At 44.3% G+C, this 14316-nt stretch overlaps 1 protein-coding gene across 13 annotated transcripts in view; it reads right to left on the bottom strand.

Moving 5' to 3' along the window:
* The window catches only part of COBL (cordon-bleu WH2 repeat protein), a 329136-nt gene that overhangs the window by 151928 nt on the left and 162892 nt on the right, over nt 1-14316 (bottom strand). For all 13 annotated transcript variants that reach the window (XM_043508632.1, XM_043508631.1, XM_043508628.1 and 10 more), the window contains one exon: nt 7961-8167. In XM_043508632.1, the coding sequence (XP_043364567.1) occupies nt 7961-8160 (200 nt within the window). In that variant the 5' untranslated portion in view covers nt 8161-8167. The remainder of the gene's footprint in view (nt 1-7960; nt 8168-14316) is intronic.

Raw genomic sequence — 14316 nt, 5'->3', positions numbered from 1 at the left:
ATGCACAATTGTTTCCCAGTTGTCACAATGTGGTTTTGGGAAAAAACAGGGAGATGGATCTGTTGATTCATACGGAAAGTGCAGAAAAAGTACGGAGAAACTTGGGATACGGCCTTAGAGTTTTTTGTTTGTTTGTTTTGTTTTTGGGTTTTTTTTAAAAAGACAAAGGCCGTGAATGATGGGTGTGCCATCAGGGCCGCTATTTCTTCTATGTGCCTAGCTGAGGTGATGGCAATTAGAAATGTTGTCATCACAGACAGGGGTAAGAGAGAACAAGTTGCCCTGGACTGGGAGGGTAGTCTAGTCCAAGCCCTGAGAACTAAATTAAAGTCCCAGGCTGGAGCGGGTGGTGTCACATGAGGAAAGAGAGTCTCAATGCCCTTAAAGAGTCTACACATTAGTGGTTGAGCAAACTCCAAGCGGGAAGCCATTTTCACCATGAGATGTACCTTAAGAGAGCTGAGTGAGAGTTTAAAATGTAGTGCAAAATCAGAGGGAGGAAAGATGAGGTTGGGTCCGTCCGTTTGGAATAGTACAAACTTGGAGTTGTTTCCATTTTATAGATAGGTATGTGGAGTGGTCAACTTGTGGTTGTGTTGCAACATGTGTTTCAGCTAGTCAGAGCATTCTGCTTCTAAGCCTTGGAACAAAGAAAGATCCAAGCCTGGAGGCGGAGGACTCATAGGTTGGGGTGAAGGGTCAGCCCATTGTTTTGAGAGAGCGGGTGAGGAATGGGCTGATGTCAGAGGAACAGGAGGGCATATTGCCATCTGCATCAGGTAAGGGAGCCAGACTTGTTATCGTCAAGAGGGGCAATCACAATAACTCTCGCTTTGTTTTGTTGAATTTTCAACAGAATCTTTGATAGGGTAGGAAACTGGGAAAAGACATATAAGTGGGCCTTGTCTGCTGGGAAGATGAGGGCAACTGCCAGTGAATGTTTCCCCAGAGAGTGGCTATATCTTGAAGCACCTGTGAATTCAGTATACACTCATTGCTGTGAGAAAATTCCCACTGAGACTGTTGGTTATCCCGTTCTGTATCCCTTGAAGATGCAACAGCTGAGATGAGCACATTGTGATGGGTGCATCAATTCCAAAGTTTGAATGCTGTCTTGCAGAGGGAGGGAGATCTGGCAGCTCCTTGGCAGTTTATACAAAACATACAGGTCACATTATGTCCATCATAACCTTTGTTATGTGTGTTGTTTTTGATGAAAGGCAGCATTTGTGCACAGACACTCCTGACAGCCCCTAGCCCCAAAAGAGTGATATGGAATGTCATTTCTGTGGAAGGCCATTTGTCCTGAACCTTATTGTTGAGTAGGTGAGCTCCCCAGCATATTAGGGAGACATGTGTCCCAAGGTGGTGAATGTGGGTAGTGAGAGGAGCGCTCTCGCTTGTACTGCATCAGGTTGATGCTGATAAAGTCCAGTCACTGTACCGGGGTTAGTATGCCACTACAATGAAGTGAACCTTGGAGACTATCCTGTGTGGAACAATCTGTACCTATAATGATCCTGCCCCAAAGGTAAGCAGTAGGAAATCTCCTGTACAATGGTTGTATTGAGATATGGAGGTAGGCACCCTGTACGTTCAGGGCTAGAAATCAATCTCTTTGCTCTAGAGCTGGTCCTAACTGCTGTGAAGTAAGGTAAGGTGACTACTGAGTGGCGTGACAGGTGTATAGATGGCAGCTGATCCTGTAAGGTATCATTGTTCAGGCCCCCGACCAGCTCATCGAAGTGCTTATAAGAGGCAGTTTGAGAGGTCATGGACTGGGGTGCAGACTGTTCTCACTTTTGAGCCGTGGCCCTCTTACACTCTGACTCATAACAGCACAGAGATGGTGAGTATTGAGAAGATTGTCACCTGTGGTGTGGTTGAGAGGTACATCTTCTCTTCTGTTCCACACTGTAGATTCCTAAGGAGTGCAGTGTGGTCCGAGAATCCTTCAGGATGTGGAGAGAAAATCTATCTTCTCCGCAAATGAGTTTGGCCCTTCAAATTGGAAGTCTGTAGTTCTTTAGGCAATCTAGAGAGGTGTAGTGAACAAAAAAAAAAAATCCCACAACCCACCTCAGTACCAATGTCATGGAAACTGGGCGGGCAGCTGTAACAGCTACATCCAGTGGTATCTCTAGGACTGGCCTGGCTATTAACTGACCTTCTCTAAGAATGGTCTGAATCTGTTCTTTTTGTGTTTCCAGTAATATTTCAAAAACATCCTGGGTTTCCTAAGATTAACAAAATTGTTTTGGCCATGACAGTTTGGTAATTTATGACTCTAAACAGTAATGTTGTTGATGAATACGCCAACTTGCAAAGCCTGATCATATGGAGTTGACTTGGCATTATGTTGCTTGCTTCATGCATTAACCACATCCACTATGATGGAGTTGGGTTGCGGATGTTGAAAACGAAGTCTGCCTCTTTGGATAAAGATGTAGGGTTGTTTTTGTTTACACTCTGTTGCTGGTTGGTGCGATGGAGGCTGGCTCTGCCAGATGATTTTGGTAGGATCTAGAATCAGCTCATTAATTGGGAGGACAGTTCTAGATGAGAAGGTAGTATGCAGAATTTCCACCAACTTGTGATGTGAATCTGCCACCTCCTGTAAGAGAATCTGCAGCTTGTCTGCCACTCTCTTGGAAAGATCCAGAAAGTTCTTACATCTTCACCTAATGATGAGGGGTGGGCAGCAGTCTCATCTGGGAGAGATGAGGAGAAGTGTGCTAAAGAGGTAGCTTCCTCTTCAGGTGTGTTTTTTTTTCCTTCCCCTACCCCCTTCTTTCCTGTTCTGAAAAAGCTTTCTCCTGTCCTGGCTCAGGTGCCAGGCTGTAGCAAACCATCTGGTGGACTCTCCCTGAGAGACACTGGAGACGGTCGCACCGTGTGTGTGTATATACCCGAAGAGTTACAATATGGCCTTGGGAGGAAGAGGCAGGAAGGCAGGCATGGGCGGTTGGCATGATGGAATTGGGGAGGACCCTTGTAGTGTGGTGGTGGGCCACCTTGAGGGGCCAGGGAATGATCTCCTCCTGGCCAGTGTCAGATTCATCAGTGGGTAAGGGTGCCGTTGACTGGGGTATTGGCAGTATACAGCCCAGTGCAAAGAGCAATTCTGGGTGTCAGGATGTGCTCGATACCAGGGTCCTGGTATCAAGTAATGGGGATTGTGGTTCTTCCCCAGTCATCAGGTCTCCAGGTTACCGCAGCTAATGCAGTACTATGGGCTCATTTGGGACCACAGAGGAGGGTCCGTGGTACATTGTCAGTACCAATAGTTGGGCAGAGCACTCCCTAAATGAGAGTTTTGCCCAGTACAAAAAGTTTGTTGGTGCCACTTTTTTAGAGATGGTATGGTAATTATTTCTCCCTGGGTACTGAGGGCACAGGTCTCCAGAGCACCTGTGTTACCATGGGCTCATCCGGAACCCCAGAGGAGTGTCTGTAGTCGGTATCAATGGTTGGGAAGGTTCAGAACACTTCCTAGATGGGAGTTTTGTTGCATCTGGTACTAAAGGGTTTCTCTATGCTGCTCTTTTAGAGATGGTACGGTAAGTGTCCGCTCTCCTTAGGGGACTGTACCCTTGCCTCAGAGCATGAGGGTGCAAGCCTCTGGAGTCTGGGTGCTGAAGCAGAGCTGACACAGGGTTTCTCTGTGTCGCTCTTTTAGCGATGGTACGGTAACTGTGCCCTCTCCCTGCCCAGAGTAGAACTCAGAGCAGCACAGAGCTCACAGAAGCCCCTTGTCCCTGGTGCGGAGAGCAGGGCTCAGAGCAGGGCAGGGCTCACAGGGCAGGGCAGGGCTCAGAGCAGGGCAGGGCTCAGAGCAGGAAGCCCCTTCTCAGGTTCAGATTCCAGAGCTCCAGTGTGGAACCAGAGCGGCAGCTGAGCTCACAGCAGGAGGTTCCTCTGCTGGTATTGACCTACCCAGGTGGCCGCTCTGGGGAATCCCACAGGCTGGCCAGCTACTGGGAGTCAGTGCCCAGATGGCCGCACTGGGGAACACCCCTCTGGCTGGCCAGTCGCTCGGAGGAGCCTTTCCAGGCGGTGGCTTCTTCTTCTCTCTCTCTCTCTCTCTCTCTCTCTTCTCTTCACCCCTCGACCCCTTTTGAAGTGAAGGCTCCGGGGATGATCTGGGGTCACCACCCACCAGAGTCCCCTGCAGACTGAAGTGTTTTCTCTATGGGGGGAATTTTTACTTCAGCTCCCAGCTCCTGTGAGGCTGCAGTATTTGGTGTGGCAGGTAAAGCACTTCTGTGAGGGTCTCCCAGGCATAGTGAGTGTCTGGCCATTACAGGAACTGAGTCCTGGCAGGAGAGGCACCGCTTGGAGCGGAGAGAGCCAGGCAAGCCCCTGGGCAGGGAGTGTCATCCTCTAGCAGGGAGGACTATGCAGAAGAGCATGTCTACTTTTTTTTTTTTTAAACTGAAAAAGAAAATAATTATGTGTCTACTAGATGCGGGGTGGGGGGAAGGAATGCCCCCTGACAGGGAAGGAAAGTGAAGTTCTTTTCCTTTTTCTCTTTTCTTTTTAAAGCAAAGGAATAAAATAAAATACAATAAAATACAATAAAATACAATAAAAACACTACCCTGAGTACTTTTAGGAAGAACAAAGGTAATAAAACAAACACTACTTATGCTAATGACACAGATAAGGAAGGGAGGACTGCTCCTTGAGTTAAAGGCCAAAGGTGGTAGAGAAGGAAGTGAGGGGGGTTCACCCCTGCAGTGCTAAATAGCCTCCAGGCAGACCACAAGAGAGGGAGAGCACTTGCAGCCCGCTCAAGGGGACACTGCTATCAAAAATCTCCTATTAGAAGCGCAGGGGCACACAGATACCTAAAGTGGAGCACCCATAGGGACGCTACTTGGAGAAGAATATGGGGATGGCCTCTCTTCTTTCGACAGAGACGACTGTAACCTGCTGATAGTGAGGGGTGCACAATTTAAAGGTTTGCCCCCCTCCCAACAGCTTGAGTCATGCCTTCACCCCACTTTTAGCAGCCCCTCCTTGGAGTCCCAGGTGTTCACTCTGCAGGGAGAGGCAGCAGTGAAAGTATTGGCTCTCCCTGCAGCTCCCACCTATTTGCTGCTGCCTCTCCCCAAGGCCACAGCTTTCAGTTTGCCAGCCATGGGAGCTGTCACACAGGAAAGCGGCCTGGCAAGCAAACCCTGGCACAAATCTGGGGGGAGGCACATGAACCTGCACATCCCCCCCGACACACATCATCTCTGCTCTATCCCTGCACTAGTCAGGCAGAGCAGGAGGGAAACTGAAGTTTGATGAAGTTACGGCCTGCTGCTTTAAAAACCTATCCCTGTTTCTATCCTCATTGGCTGATATGTACTGATCAACATGCAGTCTTTTATGATACCATTTGAAATAGGTGTAACTGAGCTGGCTTGATTAAAATAAGAACTGGCTCAGATGTTAGTCTCAAACTATAACTGAACCCAAATTAAAAATTTTCATACAAACTTCTTCCTCCATTACATTTTTACTTTTAAAAGTCTTTTCACTTTCTTGTTTCAAGTAGGCCTAGAAATGGAAATGCAAAAACTGGAATTGTTATTGCGAGTCTCCCAACCCAATTTTGCAGACTCGAGAAGTTAAGATAGTTCATATAAAATTCAGAAAGAAGCTGAACTTTTAGGCATGTTTCTCAACTACTTTCAACCTTCAAATCTTTGAAAGTTTGATCAATCCTAACCTAGAGCCAATTTCCTCAGCCGTGTGATGATACTTCCCTATATTCATAGTCACCAGTAGGAGTTCTCCACACAGATTGATGGCAATGCATTACTTGGCTCATTGAACATAATTTATTTCACACCCTTGCTGGGATACACTTCAGCTTCCATAAATAATTAACCTATGGGGAACAGTCTGATTATAGATGATGGTACATTTTCAGCTAACTTTCAAAGGCTAAATCCAGCACCTAGCAACTTTTGGTGTATTTTCAACATCCCCTGCCAACCTAGGGCCCACAAACGAAATGACTGGATTAATATATAAAATATTAGCACTAGCCATGGTAGGGATAACAAACATCCATGAAAATCAAAGGCAGGCAGTGGTATAAATTCCAATACCCTGTTCAAGTGCATATAGCTACTAAATGTAGTTTCCTTTTTCATTCACCTTTCTGTTCCCCCCCGCCAAAAAGATCACAATAGGGCCCTTTATAATTGTAGTGCTTTTGCAAATTTATTGTTGGAAGGAAAATAATTTCTTTGATCACTAGGCCTGTCATGGCTAGTATCCTCTGCATGACACTCGGAGCTTGTTCGGGTTTGCTGATGAAATATCTGCACTTTTTGGCCAATGATTCTTCATTTTCTGAATCTGTTCTGTTTTCTAGGCCTCCTCTTTCATTTTGTAATTAGGTCCAAATAGCTCTTCTCTGCTCTTTCATCATGCTTGTAACCTGATGTCAGAGATAAGCATTACTTTCTTTTGACCTTTCAGTTCCTTGAGGCTACTGAGGCTTTGGGCCTGATCCTGTAAACAGATACGTGCTGTGTGTTCTGAATGTTGTAGCTGTTTGGGGGTTGGGAACTGGTACATCAGGCACCACTTGCTGGTAGAGTATGCATCTCCCCAGTGCACTAAAGTACCCCCTCCCCCCCCCCACACACACACCCCTGCCAGAGAAGCGAGCATGCATCTAGACTTTTGTTGCTGATTACAGGATGCTGTGTCAGCTTGGGGCTCCTACCTGTACACAGGGGTTTTGCCCAGTGCTTAGCAGTAAGTACGAGAATATAAATACATGCAGGATCAGGCCCTCAATTATGTGTTTCTGCTCTAATTTTGTCACTATTTAGAAGTTTATTTACCCAAATATAGGCACTGCCGTGTCAAGCACTAGGAATCCTGATGTTTTGAGCCTTTTCTGTGTAAAGTATCAAAAAGTAAATTTCTGGATCTTGATGCCAAAGCATTGCCTGCTAGGAGTTCAATGTTCCTTGTTTTGGTGATCACATTAGGGCCAGTGCTGGTACTAGCGCTGGTGCCAGCTTTCCTTCTATAGTTTAACATATTAGTATTAATTGTTGATTCTACTGTGGATTTGGGTTTATAGTGCAAGGTATTATGCAACATATTTGAATGAGTATTTATTACTGTGTTGTTGTACAGCACCCCAGACACTCTGAAAAGGCTTGTGAAGTGCTTTTAAATTATTAATAATGGGCCAGATCCCTCCTTCCATAGCAAATTCCATTAAAGGGGGTCCAGAGGAAGAAACTACCTCAGCAGTCTCCTCAGAAATATTTCTCCCCAATCTTCATTCATTGGTGACAGGATTCTTATTTCCCTGCCTTTATTCTCTTGCCACTCTCACACACCAGGAGGCTGCTTTCTCTACTTCCCCGTAGAAACCCAGCAGATCTCTGAGATATGCATGGACTCATTTCTTGGGGCTTAGTGAAGATAAAGACCATGTACATCCACACTAGCTCTGCTTCCCAGTGGCACATACTCATCTGTGCCCTAGCTGACTGGTTCCAATACAGTCACACTGCCAGGGCTCTCACAGATTGTGTTTCTCATCAGAATCCCTGTAAAGGGGAATCCCCATTGTAGCAGGAGGCTACAGAAATGTGCTACAGCCTAAGACACTATTATTTGCCTCCCATAGCTCCATAGAACTGTGGAAGAACTGCCCATGTCCTGTTTCCACAGATCCTCTGAGGGGTCCTAGGGAAAATGGGGGAACAATGGCTGCAGAATTCCTCTTCCATTTGGGATGGATGAGATCAGCATAGCTCTAGGGGACAAGAGCCCGTTGATGTTATAATTTTCTCTCTAACCAACAGTCCTACAAGGAAGGGTGAAAAAAGAGTAAACTCCATCAATACTGAGAGAGGTGAGTTTACCTATTAAAAATGCAAGATGTGGGGGAAGGGAGGTTCCAGGATGACAGAGCTGATTGGTGCCTTACCTCCCATGTACATTGTTCTTCTGTTCCACACCACTTGGTAAAACGACTGTGAAGTCCACAGTCCTGTTTATCAGATTTTCTTTCATGGTCACCAGGCTCTGATCAGGGATTACTCCCAGCTCTGTGACTAACTTCTGTTCACTCTGAATTTGACTTGCAGCAAGAGATTGACTTGGTGGAGGGGGAGCTCGAGCCTTCATTTTTCTCCTTAAGAAATAAAAAGAAGTAGAGAGTTAGTGATTTCAAATACACTTCCTTTGATGGAAAATGCAAGCATGTGTTATAAGGGAAATGCTTCCTTTCCCCCTGATCTTAGGTCATTTATAACAGCTCCTACAGTGGAAGTTATTTCTCTTTACCATGGAACTTTTTATATCTACAGTTCTATTTTATTTTTACAGCTTTTTCTCTAAAATAACATGATAATCTTGGGATGATACACACAACAGATTTCCACCACCTGTTTCTGACCTCCCCCAAAATGCTCCACACTGTTTGATCATCACACATCTCCATGGCACAAATGTTATTCCTGTGTATTCAGTGTACCACAAAGGGTGGGCTTTTCAAAAGCGATCAGTATAGGCCTAACTCTGCTCTCATTGAAGTCAATGGTAAAAATCCCATTGGTTTCTCTTACAGTTCAGGGATGAGCAGCACCTTTGATCTCTCTTCCCTAGTCTCTCCCTGGCCACCCTTTCCAAGTGATAGGCCTCTGTCTGCACTTATCCCAGAGTGGAACTTGATGGTTCACACTACTATAGTCTGGATCACCAGGCTACAACACCCTGATTACCTCAGCCAGCCCTGCTGGGGTTGGGCCCAGCTACAGAATTCTCTCTGGGAATTTGTCATCAGAATGACTTACCGTGACACAGGAGAGCTTCTTCAAGAACAAGTACAGTTTTTCGATTCATAGAAATTTAACAAGTAGAGAGAAACAGGATTAAAACAATAAAAACCTATATGGGTATTTCTTACCCAAACCCAGCCTTTCCCTGCCAGTTTAGACAGGTTCCGCTTAATCCAGGCACACCCCAAGCACTGGGGCTGGGTGAGACAGGCTGCCCCCTCTAACTGCTGCCTCCCTAACATTCTGACCCACCCACAATGAGTCTCCCACCTCAGCTTGCAAGCAGGCCTTGAAATCAAAGGGTCTTTCGAATGGATAAAACTTCCTTTGTCTGACTTGGAACCCTGCAGCTGATGCAAAGTGATTTATGCATTTCTCTAGAAGGAGTTGGCTACAGTCTCCCAACAGTGGATACACAGTATTGTGCACTTGAGTACTAGGAAATTAAGTTTCTCTACACTTACTACCTTTTTTTCTGCAACCCAAAATCTAGTAGAACTAATTTTAACTCTTAACAAGCAAACGAATCCATTAAACCCATATATATATATATATATATATATATATATAAATGCAGATTATTCCCATGCTCTGCACAGCTTTTTCACAGCTGGGAGCAGAGTTAGACTATACTTTCTCCTCTCCACACCTTGTGCATGTGAGCAGGGCAGAGCACAATTGTGCTCCAAGATATGGGAAGTGTTAGTTCTAGAGAATCTTACTTATTAAGGTTTCAAATCAGTGAGGTGCTGAGCACCCTGAACTCCCAGGGTAGTCAGTGAGAGTTGAGGGTGCTCAGGCCCCATCAGGATCAAGCCCTCAAAGAATCAGAAGTGAGGAGATACTCCTTATCAATGTCTCTGTTTCAATTTCTCTAAACACTCCATTGTCCATTCATCATTTGTGCTGTAAATGGAGCGGAACAAGGACATTTCTAGTACAATTAATGCAATATAATAAATAAGACAACGATACCCATAACCTAACCTTTAACAACGCAATGTAACAATGAATGATAAACAGCTGATCTCTCTCCCTCAATGAACAACATTACTTTGCCTCTCTTGTCATTCATAGATTTTTAAAAGGACAAAAGAAACCATCAGGATCACCTAGTCTGATTTCCAGCAGGCTGAAAAATTTTATCTATTAATTCCTGCATCTTATATTCTCTCCTCTCTGAACTGATATCTATTCATTCTTCACAGCTATTTTCCTTCTCTGTCTCTGTATATCTACAAAATTTAATAAAATAGAGCATTAAATGGAGTAAATTGTTTCCACTTTGGGTGATAAAGGTGTGCCTACAAAATACAGAGATGGTAAACAGGTAACATGAAACACATCAACCTGGAATCCTAATACAAAAGGCATAAGTGAGGTAAATATGGAGGAAAAACCTCACTCATTAAAGTTATTTTGGGTCATTTAAATAATCCATGTACAGTAACATTACATGTTCTATGATTTTGTGTATGAAAGAGGTGGATCCAAAGCCCAGTGAAGCCAGTAGGAAGACTCCTATTCACTTTCGCAGCTTTGGGATCAGGCCCTAATTTAACAGAAATACCAGTGACTGTTATAACAGCTGCTGTGCTATCTCATTAGTTTTGGGGTTTAGGGCCTGGTCCTACTTGCATGGACTTCAATGAGAGTATCATTCAGCTCTAAATGATCTTTGGGCAAACTAATGGTCAAATTCCACAATGACACTGCATCGAAACACGTTACTAACTGTTCATTATTCATGGAGCCAAGTACTTCAGTCCTTTCTCACTCCTTCCTCAGGCAAATTCCTTTTGATTTTATCATATTTACCAGATAAGATGAAAAAAAGCAATTTTAATGAAACTTCCAATAGACTCCAGTTGAATTAAATTTAGGCTTCAAATAATAAATATGAAAATACAGTTGGATAGTAGAACATACTGACAATAATAATAATAAAAAAAAGAGATGCAGAAGTAAAATCAATTTTGTTCACTGATCCTCATCATTGGAACCTAATTATTTTCAAATGATTTAGCCTAGGTATCGTGCTATTTTATATAGTGCAGGGCGATGGGAAATGGGCTCAAACTGCCAAACATGGATCCAGATCAAGACCTGGATTTTGAACACCCCCCAAATAAATTTATATTTAAACATTAGCGCAAGCTGCTTGAGGATAGTGTTTTGTTACACAGGACAGTAGTGCATCTCTAAGCATAAGAAAGGATGGTTAGGAACTGTAACGCATGAGACGGCATCTCTTCCTCTGCTGAGCAAGAAGTCATTGCACTGATACTGGCATATCTTGGAAAAATAATAGATGGTCATGGTTCATACAGTATCATGTGAATGGTGGCTCTTTACACCAGGAGAGTATAGCTCTGTGGATACACCCTGACATCAACCCATCATTCTCCAGAAACTGGTTACATGGTTTTTGAGATACAGATGGAGAAGCTGCATCAACTTGCATCAAACAACAAACATCCTTAATAACAGAGGAAGTTCCACACAAAGTCAACTTTTACTTTCTCATTTGTTTGTAGGTAGCCAGGCAGACACATGATAAGTACCATATAAATGTTAATGCAATATAAGTACCTGACCTCATACTGTGCATATATTTAAGAAAATCGGTTCTGATGACTAGTATCCTAATGACCCATTCTCATTAGAGTCATTCCTGCTTACATCAGATTTTAAGATAACATAGATGGGAAAGCAGTACAATGTTGATCACACTAATTTACAAAAAAACCCCAAAAGACTGTAATCCAGATACATGGATTTTTTTTCCTTCTCCCCCCCGATTTCGTCTAGCTCTCCTGCTACATAATACATATGGAGCAGAAACCCAGAAAAGGCGCAGAACACACCAAAAAAGGTATATCATAGAGGTGTGAATTAGTTAGAAAAGGGGGCAGGGAGAGACGGAGAGAGATCAAATTCTGGGAAGCTTAACACTGAGTAAGACCTTGATCTTTATCATCATAGCAAATCCCAAAGGGATGTAGCCTCCTTGCAGATAGAGTGCCAGAAAAGGACCATGAGCCTAAGCCAGAAGATCAACCAAGGACACAACTGGATTCAGGATAAAAGATTTAAATTAAACCAGGTGCAAGACACAGAAGCCCCTACATCAGCTGTACACCATCTTGGCTCACCCTTACACTGGAGTAATCCTTCCTTGGCCAAACACACAGGCTTGGAAGCGGAAGTATGTTGGTGGTACAGTGCAAAACAGCTGCCTCACACCTAATGGTCTGGACCCCAAAGCTAGCAAAAAATCTGACTGACACCATCTGCATCTAGACTGACAATTTCCATGACAAGCTTCAGTCTGAGAAATGCAATATAGTGCCTGAAAATTGTTCTTTATCCTGAAAATGCCCAAAGTATGAGATAGTCACCAAATGCTATGATATTACCCATGATACAGCTATGGAACACTGCTTCTTTTACTCCATGCCTATGCAGGCAATAAATATCGCCCACAGACAGCTACTATTTACGAGGAACAAAGAGTAGTACAATGGCATCAGTGCAGATCACGTAGAACTAACCTATTTAAATATAAATCAGCTTAGTAAATTGAGAAGTAAATAAATCAGAGGATTGTTAAGGATTCAGTTCCCGCCCTGGATCCATATTCTAGTACAGGGGTGGGCAAACTACAGCCTGGGGGCCACATCCGTCCCTTCAGACATTTTAATCCGGACCTCAAGTTCCCACCGGGGAGTAGGGTCTGGGACTTGCCCTGCTCTAGCGCTCCAGCCGGGGAAAGGGGTTGGGGACTTGCTCTGCTCTGTATGTGCCGTGACACCGCACGACTCCCAGAAGCGGAGGCATGTCCTCCCTCCGGATCCTACATGTAGGGGCAGCCAGGGGGCTCTTTACACTGCGCCTGTCCCAAGTGCTGCCCCCGCAGCTCCCATTGGCCTGGAACCACAGCCAATGGGAGCTTCAGGGAAGCACCTGTGGATGGGGCGGCACACAGAGCTGTCTGGCTACCCCTCTGCATAGGAGCTGGAGGGGGGACATGCTGCTGCTTCCAGGAGCTGCTCGAGGTAAGCACTGCCCAAAGCCTGTACCCCTGACCCTCTCCTACGCCCCAACCCCCTGACCTAGCCCTCACCACTGCCCCAAACCCGAAGCCCTTGCCCCAGGCCGGAGCCCCCTCCCGCACTCTGAACTACTCATTTTTGGCCCTACCCCAGAGCCCCCCCCACACCCCAACCCCTAATTTTGTGAGCATTCATGGCCCGCCATACAATTTCCATACTCAGATGTGGCCCTTAGGCCAAAAAGTTTGCCCTTCCCTTTCTAGTAAAACAATTTATAGCTACACACTAGCTCAAACACAATGATTCACATGGATGTGGCTGCTCAAAAATCAAACAAGTCCTGATTTCTTCAGCTGCTCTTCTGTGTTAGGTCAGTCTCTCATTCTGTATTACTGACGCAGCAAGGAAACTGGAGCAGGGAGGGAGGAAGGAGCAAGGTGAATTTTCTGGACTCCAGGGATGTTCAGGCTTTTACTGTCACTTACTTGCAGTTGCAATTCTATGAGGGATCAATGGGAGTGGAGAGAAGATAGTGAATAGAAAGCAAGAGGAAGACTGAGAACGCTGTGACACTGAAAAAGTTAGAAATTTAAGAAGAGGAAGAAGCGATTAAGAACAGAAAGCTGAGTGAAGATGGTAATGGAACTGAGAGAGAGAGAGAGAGAGAGAGAGAGAGAGAGAAAGTAAAAGGGATATACAGTTCTGAACAACATGAAGCTGAATGTTATTTTCTAACACACAGTAAGACAAGAACAGACACACTGGAGCTGATGACCTACTGCCTCATGTAATTTATACTTAGACTTGGGTGGATTTGATTTTCATTGGTAAATGTTGATTTCACCGTACACATACAAACTGCTGAAATTTTTTTTCCCTTGAAACAGTAAAAATTTACAATTATGCAAAGTAAGACTTTATGGGCAAAATGCCACGATTTAGACTTTTGAAGTATTAGATATTTGCTATGCATATTTTGACATGTGATTTTGAAATTTATATTTTAATGGTTGATAAAGCTTTAACTTTTTTGAACATCAAAGTCTACTGACAATAAATAATTGTGACCCTTCCCACTGTCTGACCCTCCCCCGGCCCCTGATAATTTCCTTTAACTGTGAAAATTTAAATCTAAGAAAAAAATCTCACTTAAAACCAGATATTATCTGTCAAAATTGTAGAAAACTAAAAACCAAATTCTGCCAAGCATACTTATACCTGTGCAAATTGGAATGCAAGGGGAGTGAAAAATGCTATCATTTTGATTTGATCATATTTTTAACCCACTTTGCAGACCTTTTGCATTGTTGTTAATGACTACACAAAGAACGCGGCAGTGGAAAATCAGGTCTAATGCCTGGAGAACAGCTGGGGGTGGGCTGCATACTCACCAGTGACCATTACTGAATGTGTATAAAACATGCAGCATGCACTCCCGCAAAGCAGTC

This window comes from Dermochelys coriacea, chromosome 2 (assembly GCF_009764565.3).
Source record: "Dermochelys coriacea isolate rDerCor1 chromosome 2, rDerCor1.pri.v4, whole genome shotgun sequence".
Taxonomy (NCBI): Eukaryota; Metazoa; Chordata; order Testudines; family Dermochelyidae; genus Dermochelys; species Dermochelys coriacea.
Note: the sequence above shows the minus strand (reverse complement) of the source record. Positions and strands in the feature narration are given on the sequence as shown.